This window comes from Erithacus rubecula, assembly GCF_903797595.1.
Source record: "Erithacus rubecula genome assembly, chromosome: 3".
Lineage (NCBI taxonomy): Eukaryota > Metazoa > Chordata > Aves > Passeriformes > Muscicapidae > Erithacus > Erithacus rubecula.
In genome coordinates, this window is record NC_136689.1 from 54843144 (window position 1) to 54867319 (window position 24176).

At 37.6% G+C, this 24176-nt stretch overlaps 1 protein-coding gene across 4 annotated transcripts in view; it reads left to right on the forward strand.

Moving 5' to 3' along the window:
- Positions 1-24176, forward strand: part of TNS3 (tensin 3) — a 210003-nt gene that overhangs the window by 68135 nt on the left and 117692 nt on the right. For 3 of the 4 annotated variants that reach the window (XM_079301977.1, XM_079301978.1, XM_079301980.1), the window contains exons 3-4: positions 7972-8009; positions 20545-20583. In XM_079301977.1, coding sequence (XP_079158103.1) covers positions 7972-8009; positions 20545-20583 — 77 coding nt within the window. The remainder of the gene's footprint in view (positions 1-7971; positions 8010-20544; positions 20584-24176) is intronic. The other variant, XM_079301979.1, reaches the window with a different exon arrangement.

Sequence of the window (24176 nt, forward strand, 5' to 3'; positions counted from 1 at the left end):
TGAAAGATTTCATGTGACTGTCAGTCTTGTTTGTGAGGATGTCTGAGTGAGAGCATTAATTGAAGCAGACAAGTCTTTTTAGTGACCCCTCAGAAGTGAGTGGAAGTTGACCTGGATATGAGTGACACAGAGTGTACTGTCCTGGAAAGGAGGAGAGTGAGAAAAGAAATCTGGATTCCAGACCATCTGTGGCATTGAAAGCTTGGGATTGTCAGCCCCTCTTCTCTAGATAAAAGGTGTACACAGTAAGTAGCAAGTTCCACTTCCAGTAAAACGTATTCTAACACAACTCTACAAGACACACATTAATATTTCAGTGCAGAGCTTAGCTAGTGAGACATGGAAACAATGTGTATCATGGAAGTTATGTACATAACCACAGCAAAAGCCTGAAAGGGAAGGATGATTAAAGACTTACTGGAGCATATAGAGATACAAAAGAAGCTGCTGTAACCAGTAGGCATTATACAACTGGTACATAAGCACTCTGGCTGAACACACTCACTCTGGAGCTGAGAGTAAAATTGACATCTTTTGATGGCATATTGTTACCTCAGTAACAACTTGGGGAGACAGGAGGAATTTTGGCAGAAATCTCTAAGGTAAGTTCCTATTAACTTAAAAATAAAAAATACGCAAGGCAGAGACCTCTGTGGAATGTTTAATGTTTACAGCTGTAACAGATGTTTCAGAAAGTTGTCTGTAGAACCAGAGTTCCCTATTTGTTCACCTCAGAAGCACCAACTTATTGACAGCAAAATTTGATCTGTGATTATTTAATTCATTTTTAATTAACATTTAAATCTTACTTTTAACCTTAGTGCACTTAAGATTTCTAAAAAGCTGCAACTTCTTTTTATTATGGCTAATAAATAATTAAATAAAAAATAAATTTGATCCCCCACTCCACAGTTTTTGCCAGCAAAGCTAATGACTGCTATTTCACTGCAATTTTATAAGCTTAGCCCACTTGAAGGGAACGTAAAATTTCTAAAGGTGAATGGAAATTAGAATTATCTGCTTCAATGGCAAAATCTGAAATTAAATGCTAGTATGTTTAGAGTATATAATTTGAATGTGATGATATGCTATGTGAGGAGAGGGACCTCAAAATAAATATTGATGCTTTCCAAAAACAACTTCATCCTTCTAATTGGCTTCAAAACAAGGGATGGGCAGGGGTAACAGCTACCATGGGAGACAGAAATCATGTATAGGGAGATAACATTTATTTAAAGAAAAGATGGGTGAAGAAAATTATTGTAATACGGAAGAGTTTGTTTTGGTGTGTGAAGAAAGCTTCAAGACACTAAGGCAGGCTACAAGCATAACTCCTGCATACATTCAGGATCTGAACCCTATAAACAGGTAAGATGAAGAGTTGTTAATTGATTTTGTTCAGCATTTCCATCTGTTGTCATTAATGAGGTTTAAAAAATACATGTGGAAAGCATGACTACAACTAAGTACTTATTCATATCATATTGGTGATATTCAGACCATATTTATGATTTCCTTTTCATAGCCTATATTATGATCTCATCTGATGATGGTCTTTGTCACTTACATTTTTTGTAGGAGCTTAAGAAGAACTGTGAATCAAAACTTCCAGACCTATAAGGTTTTACCCACATAATCTAACAACATCTACCTTCTTACTTATTTTGGAGATCAACCATTTTAAGCTGATTTCTTCTTATTTTTCTTTGTTTTCATATATGGCATAAATTGTGCTAAGAGCAAGGACCCATCACAGACATGCAAGGTCTTGAGATCTTGCACTGTCGCAGCTGAAGATAGAAGAAAAACCTGGAGACAGTCCAGCCATTTTTTGGGATTCATGTGGGTTGCTGTCTACAGTAAACCACAGTCTGGTTGAAATGTTTTTGTAGATGAAATGTTGCAACATGGGGTTTTCTTTTTAACGGGAAGGAGGAGGTCTAAGAATATCCTTTGTTTCTGAACTGGAGTAAGGTTTAACAATTTCCTAATTGACTTGCAAGTGCAGCTTAAAAAGCTAGGAGAAATTTACAGTATGAGTATTTTTAAAAATGTGGTAACATTTTCATTGTGCTAGTGTTCTGCCTTTGTAAACCTTTTGTGGTCAAGATTTTTCTGCAAGACGGGAAGAAGGTGGGAGTAAAGGAGAAGAAAGGGCATTCTATTGCAGCTGTAGTGCCAAAATATTTTTCTCTTTAAGATTTTCCACTGTTGTTGTTGGCAACAGCAAGTGGAATATTTCTTCTGTAGGAAGGTTCATTCATAATGCTGCATTGCCCCCCCACCAAGCAAAATGCTGAAGCTCTGCATAAATTTCCCATAACTCTGTTAGCCTTCAAAAACAATGTCACTGTCATGAAGTAGTGGAAGCAGTGCTTAGATGAGGAGACAATGGTTGGCTGAGTATGAGAAAAAGAACAAAAGAAAATCCAGGATAATAATTTCAAGCACAGGAAATGGACCAGCAGATGTTGTTGCTGTAATGTGGCTTGCTGTTAGACTTGTGACATCTTTGGCATGTGACTTTGGTAACTTCTTAAAAATCGAAGTTTTTGCATCTAAGGACTAATATTTCCAGTTAGGCTACACTTCTCCCATCCCCTACACAAAGTGGGGTGAGGGCAGAAATACACAAAACTGCCTCACACGAAATTACATGCCAACTTATTTTTAATACTGCAGTAAATTTTTGTGTGTCTGATTTTCATACTGCTTTCTTCTTGATTTTTTTCTGGAGATGAGTTGTTGCAAAGTTGGCAGGAGCAGGTCAGCAAAAAAGTGTGGTGGTGTGTTTTTTTTTTTTGAATAATCTGATCACAACATTATTAGACACTTGTTGAAATAAAAATAGCCAGCAAACTGCACTTGTAGCAACATTTCATCGACAAAGCTGTTTTCACCAGACTGGTTTGCTGTAGCCAGTAGCCATTTGGGAGATTTTGTTCATGGATAGCCTCCTCTCCTCCTCTGCCCAGGGAGATCCTGTTGTGGTGGCCGTACTTTGCATTTTCAGAAACCTAATCAAGATATTTTATCAAAAAGAAAACATATTTTCTTTAGAGCTGATGATAGGCCTGATATTTTGAGCAGAACATTTCCTGCAGATGTGAGCTGTTGGTCAGTAGCAATATCACTAGCATAGATATTAAAATAGCTGGGCGCTATCATTTCTATTATCCTCTGACTCCCGTCTTTCCTGGTATTAAGAGAGAGGTCTGGAATTGGAAACTATAAATGTTAAGTCTTGATTACACAAATCTTTTTATATGCTTGGTTTAGATTACATTCTGTTGTAAATTTTTAAGGACTCTTCTACTACTGTCAAAATCTATCTTTAATAGCATGTCTGTTTTGCTAAGTTGGAGATGCTGAGGGAAAGAAAACATCTTTCAAATATCTAAGCCTGTGATTTGGTATGCCAGTTTATTTTGTCACCAGGAAGTTAAAAATATCCAGGCTTGTGCAGTGTATGTTTTTGGAACAAGTAATTTTTCTTAGGGATTAGAAAGGCATTAGACTGTATTACATCTCATTGATTCTCTCTCTATTTATATGCAAATTTCTACCCCAAGATCCTGAATTATCTTCTTTCTACCCTTGCCATACACAGTGTTGTTTAAAAACAAACACACAAAAAACCTATCACAGAGAATCACTTGATAAAAGCTGTAGTTAAGTGCAAGGTTGTCTTTGTAAACCAACCATATTCACTCCATGTGCAGTGTGATGGAATGTATCAAACATATTGCCATAACATATGTCCATTAAATGCTGAAATGTGTCAAGGTGCAGTGCTCTTACCACACAGTGAAAATGTTAAGCTCTTTGTCCTCATAAACCATTAATCATTTTGTGGTTGGTTTACAGCAGTTTCTTACTTTGTTTCTTACTTTGTAAATACATAGCTACTGGTTTTTCAGGGAGCTTCTTACACACAAGAATGTAAGAAGCAGAACTTTTATTTTACAAAACCTTTAGAGCTTAAGTCTAAAAAATGATTCACTATGCTTATCCTTCTCTCTTTGCCCTGGCAGCAATATTGGTAACTTGCAGGAGTTAACACATCTTCATTTTGATACAAAGGACTGTCTTACCCTTACTCCCTTTTTCTCCCTATTGTTTAAGAACTGTTTTGAAGTGCAGTAAATTGACTAAATATGGCTTGGTCTCCATATTACTACTAGCCAGCTTGGGACAGTTATTCTTGGATGCCAGAATCCTTGAACATAAATTTGGAAGGTCTGGTATTTGATGAGAGCTTGTGTGTGGGATGCAGACATTCAGCTGTTTTGCCGAAGAACTGAAGTAGCCTCGCGGAGTGTGACATTAAGTCCTCTGGACTGTTTGGGCACATTTTAAAACTGGAATACAGTTAGGCTGTAGTCCTGTGAAGAGCTGAGTTCCATTTCACTTGTAAACTTTGCCTGAAGAATGCCAGCATTCAATATAAGCTGCTTGTTGAGATCCTTTAAATGTAAGTTGCATGTATTTTCCTTAGCATACTATCAGCACATTGGTTGTTCAGTTATTCGTAGGATTTTGGATTGCATGTTTTTTGCACTGAAAAGACAAGAGTTGCACAGTTACGGTAATACTTCACTTTTGACCTTTGAAAGTAACTGCCTAGGCTGAGCTAAAGCCAGTCTTGGTCTGAAGGGGTGCAATCATCCAGACAACACAGTTCTCTAAGGTAGCAGAAATAATTGTATTTAGAATACCTTATAACGGTGGCACAGTGAATTCAAAATAATGAAATATCAAGCAAATAAGTTTCTCTCTATGGGTAAATGTTTAATTTGCTAGTGTTGGTGAAGGGAGGGATCTCTCACTGTTCGTGATGCTAGCAGCTGTAATGGAGAAGCTCACATGAATTGCATTGTGAAAGGATGTGCCTGGAAAGGCAAGGATGCTTCTCTCCAGTACCTGTGTTCAGACACTTGAGAGCTGCAGCATGGCCTTATTCTATTCACTCTTTCTTGATGTGCCTATGTGCTTCCTTACAGCCAATTCATAGAGCTTTCTTAATATCTTCATCTCTTTCAAATGCTGCTTCTACTTCTCCTTCCCTGCTCCCCCCCATCCCCCATGTGTGTGTATGTGTTCTGTTTTGGTGGCAGACTTTGTTGTTGTTGTTTTTGTTTGTTTGTTTTAAAGTTGGTTTTGGCCACTGAGTGCATGTTTAGTTTGAAAAAGACTTCTGTGCTCCTTGGAGTATGTGTACAATGTGTTTATATATTTGTTTGCATACATGTATACATCTGTAAATGTATGCACATGTCTATATAGAACCTTATATTCCTAAAAATATCACCTTACCAACAAAGAAAAACTTGTGATGCTTGTTATACCTCAGTAGGACATATGTAAATTACATAGTATGTTTTGAACACTTGAGTATCTGGTAAATGCAAAGAATAGTCCGTTAAAATGGGCCCAGTCATTTAAGTTTAGATGTTCTGGGGAGAAACCAGTGAAATTCAGACCTGTCAAGAAAAGGGTATTAGAGTTTGGGTCACTTATGCCTGGGGATCCATTTCTGTTGCTGGGATGTAGCTGATGTGCTTTTAGGAGCAAGCCACGCAATGAGCAGTTTGAAGCTCTCCTGAGAGGGAGCATGGAGAACCTCCATTCTGCATCTGAGCACAAAGGAATGCTTTGTTTGCTCCCAGCATCTGCACAGTCAGTGATCTCATTTTGGAGAGCTTATTTCTATCCATTTTTGTTATCGTAATCAGCTTTACTAGCTAGTGAAGAAGAGAAGGAAATAACTCAGTCTAATCCATGCAAGTACTGGATTTAGATATGATTAGAATATTTCTGGATGCAGTGAAGCAGTCTTTGTCAATCAGATCTGTATGCTCAGAATGTTATAAATCTAAACACTTGAAAAAATACACAGTTTGTTTCAGGCAGAGAGCTTTGCCTGACTCTATTTAACTATTTACCTCTGTAGGCTTTAGTCTTTCTTTCCTTTCAATCTCATGAATATAGCAATATAGTTTTGTGAAGTGTTCTCACTTTAGTTATATATGGAGTTTCTATGCTGTATTTCTGTGTTGTTTATTTGAATGCAGTGCTCCTGAAAGACTCAGTCTTGAAGCTGCTGTCCAGGTTAAGTTCACATCTGACATGAGTGATTCGTTTCCAGAAAAAAACTGTAAGAACTGTTGTGTTATGTATGTGCAGAAAAGACAGATTTTCTTGTGCATGGAAACTTTAAAATAAAAAAAACCAAAAACATACTACTTGCATTTACAGTTGTCAACATCTTTAATAGAAGTTTCATGTTTTGGCGATATTTGTGATTTGGTTTTACATAAATCAGTAGCAAAAACATGGAAGTTGTCATGGAATGAAATCTGTTTTGTAGTTCATCTTGCCTCACAGAAATCTAGCTTTAAGCACCTATAAAGTAGATGAGACCTTGTCTGTAATATCAGGGGTTTCTGACAGATTTGCCATTTTATTTTTTACCTTTTTTTGTGGTTGTCTTTGTTTTTGGAGGAAATCTCAAAGTAGCTTATAGTGTATGTATTTTTAGAGCATCTGTTTATTAGCTTTTTGCAAAGTTACAGATAATCATACTGATGTAAATTATGGATTCTACTAAATAGAAAGTTTTGGTATGTGAAATCACTTAATGAATTTAGCCATTTATCCCTTACGCTGTTGTGCAAGAAAATTAAGTTTTTTCCTCATGGATTAAGAGCAGTCTTCCATTTGCTTTAAGGCTGATAGAGTTTTTAAGTGGCATACATCATTGTCAATGCTAATAGTGTATTTGTGTGAACGTTAATAAATTTTGAGAATAAAGAAACTTGATCCTGAAAAGTACTATGAACAAAGAATTTGCTTCTAACTTACATGTGGGGAAAATAAGTGAACACAGCATGTACAAAATGGAACAGAAGATGTGTCAGTAAACCTTACTTTTTATCCCCTGAGCAGTGACTGGAGCATGAGGGCTTTTCATTCAGCAGTTGTTGCACTTGAATCTGAAATGAGAATTTGCTGACCTCACACCTTGGTAGTTGTATCTTTCCTGTTGGGTCAGGCTGCTGTGGAAGCACCAAGAAACAACCACAGCTTTCAGCTTCAGTGGTCTGAGGTTATACCCCAGTTAATCTTCCAGTTAAACCTCTATGGTATTTTGTGGCTCTGCAGATCTTGGAGATTGAATGAGTAAATTTTTTCTGAATTTAAAATACAGGTTAGCTCATGGTAACCCAAAGGATAGACACTGCATGGAATTAAAGGAAATTTCAGAGCAAAGGAGGAAGTGTATATGGAAATTCAAATAAAAAACAGCTTGTGTCAGATTCTAGCTATTGAGCTTTGATTTTTAATATTGTTACATCACTGTTCATCTGGCTGCTTTTTAAGTTAAATGCTGTTTCCTGAATCTAAAATTGCTGGTACAATTCATCCTTTCCTGGTCTTAGGAAGAAAGAATTAAAAAGAAATCAAGTGCTTACCTCTTGAAAGTAATGTTTGCAACACTGTATCCCTTGAATTTCATAATCAGAAATTACAGTTTGGCCAGTACTAGTTAGCCTGTGAGTTTAAAATCAACCTGCTTTTCTTAGGTTTCTGGGGCTGCTGATATAATTAAGATGCAGAGGTTACACTGAGAACAATTTGATTTCCTATCTGTGCTATTTAAATAGTAACACTTCTAGTATAAATGAAGCTTTAAAGGTAAGTGTCAAGATATTCGGCCCCAGTACCATGGTATCATGAGCTGATAGAATGCACAAATCTGATAACACTGCTGTAATTAACAAATCTTTCAGGAACGGGTGAAAACTAAAATGTGTATTTTCTTAGTTTTGTTTTGAAGTATATAAAAACTTTTATAGATACAGACTTGAGTTTGGCCAGATCTCTTAGAGAAAGCTGATCTGAAGAAAAGGAAGGCACAATCCCCCTACTCTTTTATTAATGTATTTTGTTGGTTTTTTTTTGTTTTAGTTTGCAAGTATGCCTGCCACAGGAAGTGTGAAGAAAAGGTAAGCATATTTTTTTTGGCCTCCCTTCTTGCTGTTGATCTATATGTATTCAAAGTTGAGACAACAAAATTTGTATGAACTAAATAATAAGATAGTAAGATGCCTAGTTGGGGTATTGGGGTATTGTTCTTACCATAATGAAGAAAAAAAAATTCCCAGTATCATTGAAACATTTGCACCAGTGGTTGAGTTTCTCATTCTTCCCTCAGGAGGAGATGTTTTAAGTTGAAAATATCAAGTTAAGTGGGTGAAATACAAATCACACAGTTCTGCCAGAAAAGAAAAAATAATGTATCTGAGTGGATCAGGTATACATGCTGTTATGATCCAGTTTAAACCCAGAAAGGCAAAGAACACTAAATCCCTGTGTGTAAACTGGAAAGAAGTTAAGAAGGTTCAAAATATACCGAAAAACAGGATTAAAACCAAACAAGGTTTGACGTTGGTGCCAAAAAATTGTTGTATTTTATTTAATGGTAGAAGAGGCAGAGAGAAAGAAAAAGAAGTGTATGTGGGGGATAGAGGGAGAGAGTGACAATGGTTAGGTGGAAGCACACTACCCATCTGAGGATCCCACTGATGTCTCATTGCTCCCTTCCGTCTGGTCTTCTTGGTGGTGAGATTCCGTGGATCAATATAGGCTTTGGGCCATATTATTTGGGCCAGGTGGGAATGTCCATGTGTCTCCCTTGCAGGGGCCCTGTTTGACACCGTCCCTTGCAACTCTAGGGTCTGTTGTATCATACTGCAGTACTCTGGTGTAGGTTCTGGGTTGCCTTTGGGGGGGCCTTTGGTGGGCCATGACACCCCTTCTGCTGTGGATGCAGCTTTACCTGGGAGAAGGGCCCCATAGCTGGGCTGGTCAGCACATTGGAGTATGGGCAGTCACTGCCTCTCACTAGAGGCCTTTCCAACAGGAACCCAAAGTTGCTTTCCCCCCACCCTTTGGTACCAGGGTCTGTGGCAGCTGATAGCCCTGGGGCTGTGGTCTCCTCCCTGAAGGTGCTAAGCTTGTGCTTTGTGGATGTCCCCAGTTCCTGAGTTTGATCTTACCTTCATCAGCAAACTGTCCAGGGCCTCACTCAGAAGGCTTATTCAGGGTGTGGTGGTATTCTGTGCAGCTTTTGCAGTAAAGTTTTAAAAGTGTTTCATGAAATTGTTTAAGTCAAAAACTATAATATTTCAATCTCTGACACATGTATATCAGCCCCCATGCGTGTGTATGCACGTACCTATACAAATATAGGTATAAAATATTTATATAAGTTCAAAAATATATAAAATTTGTACAGCAACAGAGATTTAAAGGCAGACTTTTGGCATTTGATTATAAAAAGCATAAGCATATTATTGATTTTCAGTGATTACTGTAGATTCCCCCAATTCAGTTTCACTTTTTTTGTTACTTTAGAAAATCTTCAAGTTCTTTTCACACAGGGTGAGACTAGTAGCTCCATGGTCTCATGTGACTTACTTTCCCCATTGCTAGATTTGTGTAAATCAGAGACACTTACAGATTCAGTCTAAATCTAGCAGTCTTGGAGGGCTTTATTTTGCCAGAAACTCTTTTATGGGGTAATATTCCCTTCTTTTAACTTAGTTTTGATTTGCACTTGCTATTTATTAAAACAGCGTATTTTATAGTCTCTTCTGGAGACCAAAGATCTAGACCTACTATCTTTGTTGTTACTTTGATGTTTGCAAGCATTTGTTTTGTTCAGTGCATCCAAGGTGTATGATTAAATTCAAGAGAAGAATCTTTGCTCTGTGAAGGACTTGGAGATTTTTCAGGCCATTTTGGGAAAATTCTAGTAAATACAAGTGTCAGTTGGCTGAACATCTCCCATTTTGAGTAAAAATGGTACCTGTACATTTGAAAATCACTATGTTGTGTGGTATGTTGGGTAAATGCAGAATTCTGGGTTTTTAAATGAAATAAGATGATAAAATACACAGTGGTAATTAAATTTTTAAGTAAGGTATTACCTCTTATAGGGTTTCATCACCTATATGCATTCAATAATGATTATTAATAATATTATTGTAATGGTGGTCTATTGGTAGAATCAAAACTGTTCAGTAGAAAGATGTACTTTCTTAGAATTGATGATGTAATTGATCCCTCTTTGCAAAGTTGCTTTGGTTCGCAAAATAGTACTTACAGTATGAGATTCTTCCAGTTGTATAAGAATCTGGTTTGTTAATACCATTGGTAGTTTGCAGATTTACTTGGGTAGGTGCTTCATAGAACTAGTTTCCAGAAATGATAGTATTTAAATGATTCTAGGGACTCTTGTAATTCTTTAAACTGGTTTTGAGATGAATAATTTCATATGTGTGCCTTGTGTTTAAAATAGGAATCTGTCATTTCAACTCTCAGACATTTGGATGTTGACTGTTTAAAACAGTAGTATGGAGTGCCCAAAGTATATAATAGTCTAACATCAAGATACTGACTGGCATGTTTTCTGATTTTTGAATAACAGAAATGAAAGTACTAGCATTTGTTACAGAATATTAAAACATTATAAAAAGAAGACCCAATTCAATAATCAGTTTCTTACAAGAGGCTTATTTTCTGATTTTCAGAGAGGCAGTCAGTCAGCACACAGCTTCAATTCAGATTTTTTTCTATAAGTCTTTTTTTTTTTTTTTCTGTCTGCTCTCTAAGGCTCATGACTTCTGCACTCATCAGTGTATGTAGATTCAGATAGTTGGTTATGTTGTGTAAGATCCAGCTGGTACATTACCCTGGTTTAAAGGACAGGTGTCTGCCAAGGAAGGTGGGAACCTCCCTTGAAATGGAAAGCATGATCTTATCCCTGCCCAATTATTATAACTTTGAACCTGCAGGGCTTTCAGGCAAAGATATGGGAGAAGGAATAGCAATTCTTTACCAGTATGTATAACAAGGCAAACAACCACAACAGCAGCACAGCAATCAGAGCCCCAGGTGCAGTGCCAGCCTTCTCTGGGCTGTGGGGCGCTTTCCCCTCTGGTGCAGTTCCGGTCACAGCCGCCAGGGGCGCTGGTGGCTCCCGGCCGGGCAGGGCGGGTGCGATGATTCTCCCGCGCCTGCAGGGGCGCTGTGGCGCGGGCCCAGCCCCTCTCTCCACACGGCAATGGCGGCACAGCCGGGGGAAGGCATTTTCAGGAAAATTAATACACAAACACCAGAGGTTTATGTCCGAAAAAGACAGAGGAGTCCCTTTTGCTTTATTTGAATAAAAGGAGAGGCCATGGGGCATTCCCCAGGACCACTTGAATTTTTGGAGGATGCAGCCTCCTTTTTTATCCTATTTTCCTGGCTGCATTTCCTTCTCTCTTTCCCCATTGGCTGAGGTACTTGAGAGGTACGCACTTCCCCAGAATGCCTAATACCTGAGATTCCCCTCTAATGTATAACCCTCCCTTTTAATTTTTAATTCTTATAGAATTCATAGTTTTTCCCAATTGCTCCTTTCATCTTCCAATATCCAATTTAATTTATCAGCAAACCTGCAGTTTGTTTGTAAAGGCAAATATCTTTTTCTATTCATCAATCAGTGGCATCCATCCCATTGTTTTTTTTATCTCTCAGTGCTAGTCTTATCTGCCATCAGATCCACAGCTCATTTGTAAAGACAAATCCAACATTCCTCTCAGGATGGAAAGGGGTTTCTTGTACAAACTCATGGGGGGCAGCTGGTCCTGGTGCCCCTCTGCATGGTGACATGGCTGCAGCAGGAACAGCAGAGGTGGGCACACCCAGAGTGGCAAACAAAGCATTGCAAAAATTTCAAAGCCATAGCAAGCAGGAGCTGCAGGGTGTCCTGGCAGACACAGGGTGTCAAATTAAAGTGTAGCAAAAAACATAAAAGCCCTAAGCAGTGTCAGAAAACAGGGGGCTGGGCAGAGCCAGCTGGGCTCCTGCAAGCACCCAGGAGATGCTCCCCCCAAAGCTGGGAGAGGGTCAATGTCCTGGTTTTTCCCTGTGGCACCCGAGCAGATGGTGAGGATCCTTTCCAGTGAGATTGCTCCTAACAGCAGCCATGGAACTGGACCTTTCCAACAGCCAGAGGCTCACCCATAGTAAGGAAAAGCTGTGCAGGACAGAACTCCACAGTGGCAGTGGATTCTCCCTGCAGCAGCAGCCTGGCACCAAGAGCACGACCTGCTCCCCTCTGATCCCGAGAGCAAGAGAGCGAGTCAGGGCTAAGCCCAGCCCCTCACCCACCAGCCAAAGTCTCCTGGTATCTCTGCACTTCCCAAGAGAATGCTGCCCAGTCAAGAGACAGTAGCAAATTGCACCCTTCCCCCTCCTCCTCCTCCCATCCACATCTTTTCTCTCGTAAATGTCATGGGAGAAAATTCCCTGAGAGAAAGAAAAAAAATCAGGAAAAATGCTAACCTCCAACACTCATTTATGCTTCTATAATTTCTCAGTATTTTCTTGTGTAGGACAGCTGAGGCAACATAAAAGACTACTGTCAAAATGACTACAGTTTGAGGTTTTGACTAGGTTCCTCACTACTCCCAACCTCCCAGACTGCAGAAACGTGATTTATCACAGAGAACTGACTTCAGTGTTCTCTTTTTTCCTGTCAAATTCAGATCACAGATTACCCATTGTCTTGGTTTGAAAAAGATGGGTGCCTGCCAAAGAAGGAGGTAATCTCCCTTAGAATGGAAAATAATATGACCCCTTACCCTCCAAATCATTATAACTTTGAAATTATGGGGCTTTCAGGGAAAAGGAATAATAGTTCCTTACTAGTATATATATATATATATGTATGTATATAAAAAACAAGACAACCAAATAGCAGCAGAAGCCTGGCACCAAGACCACGACGTGCCCCTCTCTGATCTCGAGAGCAAGAGAGCGAGTGAGGGCCAAGCCCAGACCCTCATCCCCCAGCCAAAGTCTTTTGGTATCTCTGCACTTCCCAAGAGAAAGGTAACAAACTGTGCCCTTTCTCCTCCTTCCATCCACATCTTTTGTGTGTTATGTGTTGTAGTTACCAGCCCTTAGGCAACACAAGGGAGAAAATTCCCTTAGAGAAACAAAGATTTGCCTTACTGTCTTGATAGACGATTGAAAATTGAGTGACAGACATCACGAGTAACCACAATTTAGTGGAAACAGAATGACAGTGTTATCCATTATGAACACTGAGCATTATCCCAGCAGTTTTGACTGTTTTTTTTAATCAGCAAGCTCAAGTGTCTAAGCTTTGTTAGAATTTGCTTTTTCTACTTCTGTGTACAATACAGCATTTAATAGAACTTTACTAGTAATTATTTCTAAAAGATTGCTTCCCTTGTCTCATTCTGTGCAGCTGAACAAAGCATTTAAAATACTTCCTACAGTTAAAGCATAATAAAGCAAACTCAGTCTTAGTTTGGGAGGGCTAGTTTTGATGATAAAATATGTATTTAAATGTCAGTCAGTACTGTTTTATTGCATTATCTCTTTTCCGAATAGCTGGAAAAATGAAGATATATTTGGAATGTAAATATTTAAGATTTCATTCTAATGTGTTTTGAGAGGAGGGAAGGTTTTTAAAGTTACTTGAAAGCCATTAAAGTGGGATATATGAAATTCAGGAATATTGCCATAAAATTCAGATGTTTCCATGTCAGCCTCTGTTGGAGTCAGTGAGTTGGGGGGTCTTTCTGAATTCTTTAGGGAGAAATCAGAGTGCAGGGATTGAATTAAAGGCTTTGGATGGATTGATGCATATTAAGCTATTTACACATAAGGTAGAAATGTAAGTTTTAAGTTTTAGGATAAATAAGTGAGTCAGTAAAGAAGTTTTAGTATGAGTTCTAGTGCTTTTAGTAAGTAAAAGGTTCACATGCTAAAGTAGAATTGCGAGTTTTATGAAGGTTGTAGAACATACTAGTATTTTTAGTGGAGACTCTAGGAATGTAGTTTTAGACATAACAGAGTTATAGTAAGAATATTGCTTACATTTTTCAGATAGGACAAGAAACTAGAATTCTAATAAGTTAAGGAGTAGTGGTTTGAGTTTGTGTTTTAGTTTGTTATGAAAATTTTATGTAAGAGAATGTGTTGGGGAGAGCTAGTATTTTTTGTCATTACTTTTGTCATTACTTTTTGCAATTGCTTTGCTTGTTCTCTCACTGCTATCATCAACGCCCAAGAAAAGAATAAAAGCTGCCACAGCAATATCAGCTTCCTGAAACCTTGACAAGAGCAGCTTTTACTGCTATTTAAAACTCTATGCCAAAAACTTACCATAAACTTTAATGTCTGTAACTTTTGTTTTAAGACTAATGTGCCTTTGCAATAAACAGTTTTATAGCAATTATTAGTTACTTGTTCATTTAAAAAAATAACGAAGTTAATGCCTTAAAGCACCAGAAGTATAACCTCACAAACCTGCAACAAAATGCTCAATCTCAAGAATGGGCAAATTGGGGCCTCACAGAGGGGACTATGTATTTACAAAATGGCATTTTCCTGTTTTTTTTTTGTTGAAAAGTAGAGGGGTTCCACTTGGTTCACAACTCTTTGGGCTAATTTATCCTCCTGTGGTTTGCTAAGCATCATATTCCAGAAATGTTTGCAAATGTTTTCTATAACTTCCTGCTGGAGAGGTCACTGCCTCTTTGACATGATTCTTGCCGACCTTCTGTCATAGATTGAAATCAGGCCTGTGCTAAATTGCTGTATGCATCTTTGTATTGCCTGATATAAAGACCTATTTTTCCTTCTTGTGATTTAATACATTTAAGCATTAAATTTACCTTAGGGAGATGCAAAGAATCATCTTGTAGATGGATGGTTTTCAACTATAGGGAAATATAACCCCCAAACTAATTTTTTCTTTTTGCTTTTTTACCAACAAGTTTGACATGTGTCTTCTGCCTTCATATTTTTCAGTGATGTTGACTGGAAAAGAATGACATTGCTGCCTTCTGGTGCTCTTCTCTACCACATTCCTTTCTTCCCCATAATATGTATTAAAAAAAAAACCCAAAACCCACTTCTCTCCCATTTTAACCTATCCTTGTTGCTTAAATATTACTTTCATCTTATCTGTCATGCTTTTATTTGATGATATAGATCTGTCCTAGGTCTTAGACGTACACTAGATGCAGTGAAATCTGTGATGTCTGCAGTTTGTTGTGACAAAACTCTTTTCTCCTCACCCTAAAACTCCTGATACTCTTGACTGAAGTGCCATTTATGACTGTAGGAGCCATAATGCCTGTAGCTCTTATCACTATTACTCAGATGTTGGAAGCAGATTGAAACCCTGAGAAACAGACTGATACTTAAGTTATAGGTTCAGAATTCTGAGATACAGCCAGTCTGGTACACAGTTTGTTTCCATTCAGGAAAATGCAATCCATGCTGCTAGTGTGTTCCTTTGGGAGAGGAAAATATTGGCAGAACAAAGAACCCCTCTGCTTCCTGGCCCTCCTTCTCATCTGATAATGTTGCAAGTTTTGTTTGGCTTTGCAAATGAAGAAAGTTTTCTCTTGGAGATTGTACCAAAATACATACACATGGAATTCTTAAAGGGTAGCATAGTTCCCTGAGTAATCTGTGCCTCATAAAGCTTGGAGATGGAGACTGGATACAAAGAAAGCAGAAGTCTCAAACAGATATCTACAATTGTCAAAATTAGTTTGTTTTATTATTATTATTTTCTTTTAATCTGAAGAAGCAGCAAAATGAAACATTTTGAGCAAATATGTGTCAAATAATTTCAACCTACTTTATAAAGCTCTTTCATCTGTTACACAGACTGAATCAGGAGGGACCCTAGCTAGCATTTACAGTTCAGGCTGGCAAATTAAAGCACGGTGCAGAGGGCTAGTGCAAAGTCCAGTAAAATCTAGTTTTTAAGATCTTGGTTCCTGCTGTCTGGTTAGCAACACCCAGTTTCTGACTTTCTTTTCCTTTGGAGTTACTTGGAAAAATTTGGAACAAATCCCTTGATTTGAAGAAGGAAGGGACTTTATTTACTAGTTTATAGTCATCAAGGGAAACTCAGCAATTTTTGCTTTGAAATACCTTCTGTTTCATTAGAGGATTTTTAAAAATCTTTTCCCCAAATAACCTATGTACCAAGTGTCTTTGCCTTGTATGTATTCTTCAGAGAACTGAAGAACTTTCATGATGTAGGTCTGGACTCTGACATTGCAAAATGAAAGACCACAGCATGGAAGAAAGTCAGCATTTGTCATGAGTCTTTTGGAGGGTAGGTTGGAAAAGGGGAGTGATAACTGACAGGCATACCAGAAGAAGAAAACTAGGCAGAAAAAAATATTTTTTGTCCTAACTCCAAAGGTGTAGATTAGAATGAATAGATGTGTATGTTTTTGTTAAAAAAAAAGGTAAGGAAAACAATAATATTAAATGCACCCATGAGCTTACCATATAGGTTTTTGACAGTCATCTATGTAACATTCTGAAAATCTCCTAACATAACTATAACTTCATACTATTTGCAGGATCTCCGTGAGTTGATTTGGCTGGTCTTTTTACCTTTCTCCTCAATTTTATAAGTAATGAACTGGAGTGAGCAGGTTTTTTAGTAGGTTACTTTATAGGTGAAGATTCTTCCCCCTGCACATACTTTGTGTTACAGATAACCTGTGGCAAGCATTCCAGAATTTCTTACTTGATAAAACTGTATCTTGGAAGACAGTGATTCATTATAGTTATGTGGTTAAATTGCTTTTTCAAAAACAATATAAAAGTGTTTGAGATTTGGACTTTGAAATGCACCCTTGGTAATAACTGGCTCATTCTTTGAAGATGGTTTTTCCTCTGAAAAATCACATATTTCTTGCAAAAAGAGAATAAAGATGAAGGAAGCTGAAAATGAAATATGCATCTTGAAGTGAAAAAAAACAACCCAAAACCAAACTGAAATACAACTACTGCTTATCCCAGCCAATGAACTGTTGTGTGTTGGGGGGCATTATTGTGTTGCTGCTAAGAGCAAGCAGGGACAGATTTTATTTCCCTAGCGCCAGATATCCTGCCATTTGTTGACTTTTTTTTTGTTTGTTTGACTTAACATTTATCTCATGTTAGTCAGTTACTTATTAACTGATGTGACTGATGTTGCAGTCATATGAAGAAAAATTACCCACAGATTGATTTGGATCAGAATTCTTCATAAAAAATCACTTTTAATCTTTTTTCCATCAATATGGGACTTTTTCAAACTAAGGCTCAATGCAGGAAATACCACACCAGGAAAATGTTTTCATATTAACTTTGTATGCAAAAACAGGTAATTTGTCTTTGAAATAATTGCTTGATTATTTGTGACTAGACTAAGAATGTACCTCTATGTCTGTGTGCTGGGTACCAAAGAGGTAACTATTTCTGAAAGTAGGCGAAGCATTCTTGCATTCTGATATTGCTTGTTAATATGTGAAGGTACAGAAGTACAGAAGCTAAATCCACCTTGGTGTGGAGCTATGAAATATTACATTAATGCTTGGGCAGAACAAGCATTCTTTCTTACAAGAATAAAAAACTGTTAAAAGCTGACAAACCAGGTTATTGTAGATGTCTGTAAGATTAGCTGTAGCTTCAGTAGGTGGACCAGAAAACTCTTTCTGAAGTTTGTTTTGTGCAGTTGGTACACGGTGCATAACTTTTGAAACCAGTGACTGAGACCTTTATACTTGGTTTTCTATCTCTGCATTGTCACTAGATTTAAGTCTTGCTGTTTTGCTTTTAAGCTCTATACTTTTTCTTTAAAGCTTATCTTTAGTCCTAGACCTTTGAAAACAAGGAAAAAGAATTGGAGCTACTCATATATTCTCAACCTAAATTGTTTGGATGTAATAATAGCCTCTGTTACCTGTCAACAGATTAAAAAACTCTTTTGCTTTTAGCCTGTGTCTGGATTAACAGTGGAAGAATTTGCTTCAGCTGCTCATGAAAACTGAAATTGGGATACAGCAAGATCTTGACGATTTTACTTCATTTGAGAAGAAATGTGCTATTTGTGTATATGGAGTTAGGAAAAAAAAAAAGTCAGTGCATTGGTTCATTGAGTTTTGTAGCTCAAAACCAGCAGCAGAATGTCAAAGTCTTTGACATAGGTCTTGATTTCTGTAAAAGGAAAGTGCAGAAGACAGAACCAGAAAATGAAATTTTTTGGTGAAGTCAGTTTGCTATATATAACTGTTTCAGGTATAAAAGAGCTCAGGGAAGAAAAAAAATCAAGTGTTATTTTTAGTGTTAGCTCTCATCCTCTCACAGTATGGAGTTGCCTGAATAAGATGCCATAAATCTGCAGAAGTCTGCTGTTCTCTTCTAAAGTTTGTCCTCTGGATGTCCCCAGTGTTCTTGTGTCAGAAAAAAAGGGGATTTTTCTTAGGCAGTGAGTCAGCTGTAATTGGAAAGCAGATTACAGCAGAACTGTGTTTTAGTTGGCCAAAGGGGTAAAGATACACTTGATTTCTCAAGGGTTTAGATCAGTGGAAGGAAGGGAATGAACAGAGATTATATTTATGTATGTCAGTGATGACAATTTTATTCCACAGTGGTTGCAGTTATTAATTATATGAGCATGTAATGTTAGTTCATCTCTTCCCCTGCACTACTACCCAGCCTGCCAACTCCTTTGGTGTTTCTATTAATTCTTTCTTCCTAGTATATGCAGTAAGAGGAAAGTAATTGAAATTTCATGGTTATCTACTTAAACCTTAGGTGTTGCTGATGAGAGCACTTGCAAAACCAGTTTGTAAGTATGAGGTAATCACATGGTCGGGACAACTGAGGACAGTCTTTCTTCCCTAGATGCAGGTGTTTGCTGCTTGTGGTGGTGCAGAGTGCATGTGGCTTTGATTCTTTCAGCTGGGCACTGCTCTGCTTGGTGGTTTGTCACTTTGTCTAGAGAGGAGAGTTGGTGGTTGTGATTTGAGATGGCATATGAAGTTTTACATGCTACATCTGGCAGGATGTCACCAAGGCAGATGATATCCTTGCTTCCAGCAAAAGGCATGCTGTTCTGACAGCTTAATTAACATCTTCCATGAGTGGAAGTATGGGTGTTTGGTTGGCTAGAGCAGCGAATCTTGAGTAGCAATCACAAAGTGAGCTGCAGAGATGCAGCATGTTAAAAACCTTGAACTTGCAAGCCCACTGAGAAGTCAGAGGGGAGAGCAGACAAACAAGATTTCAGTCAATCCTGTTTTCTTTGGGGGTAGTCAAGCGATCATGAGTGAGCTGGGAGTTGAAGAAACAATGTGGTGCTTTTTTTTCACCCTTATTTTTATAAGTAATTCATGATTTAAGAAGCATTGAGAATTGGAGATAGATCTTTTTCATACCCACTTACAGAGGCAAATGCTGTTTCTTCCATGCTAGTGGTTAAGAGCTGTTCCTGAATGTTTAAGCTGGAGTGGGTTGTCCTTGTGTAGTCAGGTAGTAGCCCCTTTGACTCTGCCTGTGCTGTGTACAGAACTGATGTTTCTTTTTGTTCTTGCAGCTTGCTCTGTTGCATGGGCTGCATCTTCTTTTCATTATTCTAAGGATTACAAGTTACATGAGGCATGAGGCCCCCTCTGCTCAATAACCCACTCTCTGTACCTGAATTGAGTCATCCTAGGACTCAGCAGCTGTTCTGAAAGAAAACTCTACTCTTGTTGTCCAGGTGTTGCTGCAGAGTTTCTGGCTCCAGTATTCTGGCTGAGAGGCAAATCTGTTGCAGAGAGCCACAATTTTGAAGGTGAATGTGTTAAATGAAACCGTTTTCACTGGAGTTAACCTCAATGTACTTGTTAAAGTGAGCTGGCATGGTGACTACTACTGAAGCTCAGCTGAGTGTAAATGGATGAGCAGTCAGTCTTTTGACTCTGTGTGAGATTTGAGGGTGCCTGCTGTATGAGATTGTAGAAATAATCCAACACTCGGTTTTCCCTAGATCATCACGTAATCCAAGTTAGTCATGCTTTTCATGACTTTTTTTTTTTTTGTGTGTTTTGGTTGCTGAATATCAAAATAAGGTAGTTTTGGTTTTTTTTTGGTGTGACATACACAGATTATATTCTTCATAGAAAGTGTTTTTAATTTGGAGACAAATCTTGGAAGATATGTGAGTCCACAGAATATCTGTTCTGATTGCTCTGCTCAACTTGTGACCCAAAGTCAGTTCCAAAACAAGGGTAAGGTGTTGGAAATACTGAAGTTCTAGATTTCTTGAAAAAGCAGAATACATACTCATTAACTAAAACTGAGGTGGTGATTAAAGAATGCTATAAAAGATAGAAGAAGGGAGAAAACCTTCCATATTTCTCTGCATATGTGACATGAGGGAAGGCATTTCTCTTCAGCCTGTTATGTGAGCAGGGCACTGAGTTAGCACTAACTTTTTCGGGAGCTGAAAGTAGATAGTACAGCTGAGAGCAGCTGTGAACACTCAGGTTCTGCACCTGATCTGGTTGGTACCTCTTTGACTGACTAGATGGAGCTCAAACAATGCAGCTGGGGCATCTCCAAAGGCAGTATCTTTTATTTTCCTTATTTTATCATCATTTTTTATTCCAGGTGATGACACCCTGCTTTCTTCCAAGCAGCTATGAGCTGGTAAGTATTTTTGGCACTACTGATATCCACTTGGTTTTATTAGGTTATAGGTTAGGTTATTCCTATAGTCTCCTATAACCTCTTATTATTTCAGTACTGTGCTATCACCCTTCCTTCTCTGAAGACTTGGCAAATCAAGGACCTATTCCTGAAGCTTGTTGCTGTGTCCTGTCCCATGCAGGAATCCACGTTTTATGCTTTTATTTGTGTGTTTTAAATTAAAAAAAAAAACAAACAAACAACAACCTTCAGTAATTATTTGTTTCAACATACTCATGTCTCCTGTCAGTTTGGAAGTACAAGTAGTGTAAGATTTGTTTGGGACCTGTTACTTTTTGTTGGTAGTGGAACCCATACTTGGTCAGGATAGGAAAACCTTAACCCTTTGTATTTGATTGTTTTAGCTCCAAGGTTAATAAGAGCAATGCCCAGAAGATGGATTGTAACAGTTACTTATTGAACCAGCACTGGCAGCTGTTAGTGTCATACTAGGTCTAAGCAGCCAACAGCTGATGCACAAGTGTCAGCTGAGAACTCTGTGTATTGTAGGTGAGTGATACAACCACTGGCAATTATGAATCCCACGCCTCACTTCTGCACTGGTGTGTCAGTGGGCCAAGTCACTTTGTACATTTTTGTGTCTTGATTTCTGTACTGGGAAAATAGAGGTAATGGTATTTACCTATCATGAACCACACAAGTCAAAAGGTGCTTTAAAATTGTTATCGTGTAAAGCAAATCCTGGAAACCTAAGTCAGTAATTTCTAGTTTTATGACAAATGTATCAACTCATGGGAGGTGTCTCCTAGATTTGACCCAGTAATTTTATGAATTAACCCATGTCAGAGTGTGAGGATCTTGTGTAACATAATGGTAAAATTATAAATAGAAAAGAAACTCTTTTGTTTGCAGCTCACAATGCTAGTGCATGCTGGCAACTGCAGTTGCTTTCTTTTGTGTTGTGCATACAACCCAAGTATTGATTCTGAAATGGAAAACTGGTTATTGTGGTTCAGAAAAAAATTTAAACATAAAACAGCAGCCTGTGGGATGTTTATGTGCACGTGCTGATAATGTAGTCCTTACTGACTCTGTGCCCTGCTGGCAGGTCGAGTGTGTAGATGGCAAAAGTGGCCTAACCTGTTTTAGTTTACTGGCAGGAATGTATACAGAGGTATATTCAGTCACCAAATAAAACATTTACCAGTTGGAGCAGAAGGAGTGGAATTCTATTTAAATTTATTTCAGGGATATCTGTAGGTGAAATATTTTCACTACACAGTATACAATATGTTTTATTGCTGTGAGTGAGATTGAATAGTGTGGTTTGCTTTTGGTGTGAATTGTGGTGACATTTTTATAACAGGAGTCTTGGTTCAGCATGAGTAAATGCTATCTGTTTAGTGAAGAGTTCTGTTGTTCTGAAGGAGGAATATCTATGATGATGTTAGCTGTAAGCAGGTTTTTTTTACAGCTGTTTTGAGTGTAAAGTTTTGACAAGATCAAGAATAAGTAGTTGAGAGGTTTAGGTAATAGGGAGGACAACATCTATTCAAATGAAACAAAACTTTGTGGCATCATAATTTGCTGCTGAACCATAGATTTATCCCCCATCATTCCAGACAAGGAATTCCAACCTTTTAGTTTTCACATGAATAAACAATACATCTGCCTTCTTTGACTCAGAGTCTGTTTAGTCAATGTAAAGGTTGTCTTTATTGCTCTCCTTAAACTGGTTTATAGCAAGATTTGTAGTTAAACTCACAGTCACTTATTTCTTGGAAGATTATTGAAGCCTGATGAAATTCACAGATGTTTGTTTTCTTCAAAATGTGTGTTTTATTGAGTATTTTCTTTTGACTGTTACCAAAGGGGCCCTTGCCATTTCTCATGAGCCATGTGTCTTGAAGCTTTGTAATGACATCAGGAGCCTTATATATCAACTCAGTGCAGCTGTTTGGAATTTCAGGTGCTAAAATATAAAGTAGTTCCTATGTTCTAACACCATTTATTTTATGTTGCCATGCACATTCCTCAGAAAGTGGGATGATGTTAGTCCAGCTCCGTTAATTCAACTCAAATGTTTAGCAAAGGTGACTTATTCTGTTGCACTTAATTTCTTTTCATGAAGACACAATGGACTATTTATGGGAATAGTCTTTTATTGCAGAGATTTATAGCTTAACCCAAAATCTTAAAAAAAAAAGGGGGGGGGGAGGAAACAAAAGTAGCACGATAGCATGGGGTCACTGTGTTTGGTTTTTTTTTCACCTGAGAGCTGAGTGAGCTTATGTAATACTTTTAAATTAGATAAAAATAAAATATGTTTAAATGGCCTTTACTGCAATTATGGTATCTTATTTTGAAAGAATATTAGTTACTCAGTTGATAGTATTTCTTAAATTGATATTTTTAATTTAAAAAAATGCTGGCAAGTTAAGTCTTTTTCTCTAGTGCTATCAAAATAAAAAAATGTTTAGGCTCTAACTGTAAAGCTCTGAATACTTTTTGTTTAATCTATTACATTAAAAAAGATAAAAAGTTAAAGGAAAGCCAACAGAAGGATATTATTTTAGAGATAATTTTTAGATTCCAGGAAATAGTCTGGGATAGTTTAACATGCTTGTTTTCTTATTTTTTTTAAATGGTTACCATAGAATTCTGCATACCTCTAGTCTGCCATTTAAACATCACTTTTAATAACTAGCTGTTACAATGCAGACAGATCGAATGGACACTGACCTGTAATTTATATTTTACCATAACAATCACTTAAAGCTGAAGTTTGTTTAGCTGTTTTGCTAAGTCTTGGGTGGAAGTTTAGTAATTTTGATATAAATTGGGAAAGGGTGTCAATGTTTCTGATTTCCCCCCTCTTTAATTATGCAAGCCTCTTTTCTGTCTGTAGAGAGGAAAATCAAAGCCTTGAATATTCAGGCCCCCGCTAACAAACTGAAACCTTATTTTGAACAGTGAGTCAGATTGTGATCTGTACTTTTTCAAAATAGGAGGAGAAGAGAATAAAAGTAATTGTGGGAGAAATAGAGATTGGTTTGTTTAGATTTTTTTGGGATGTGTGTGTTTTTTCTTTTTTCTTTTTTTTTTTTTTTTTTTTTTTTTACCTTGAAAAAATAGCTGAAGAAGTGGGTGTGAAGTCACAAAGGCCTCATTTTAATTGCCTAATTTTTTACTTGAAATTCATAGTAGCTTATACATATACCTACATACATTCAATCTAGTGCCTATATTTTCTCAAAAAAATTTAAAAATTAAGAACTGAAAATATGTTGATACATAAAAGTAAAACCAAATGCCCAGCTATGTATAGGTAAGGTGAGGAAGAAAACAGGAAACTTTAAGAAAATTCAGTACTCTTAACAGTATTTGAAAGAATGCTTGTTCCCTGTTGCTAAAACACCCTCTCCTTCCTTTTTTTCATGCTATTGAATGTTATCCTCTCCAGAAGCTTTGTATGAGAAAGATCAATGAATATGAAAAAACGAATTTTTATCCCTTCTGCATTCATTTTTGAACACATGTTTTGAGAAAAACATTGAGACAATTTGCTGTTCCCATGGAACACAGTCCATCTG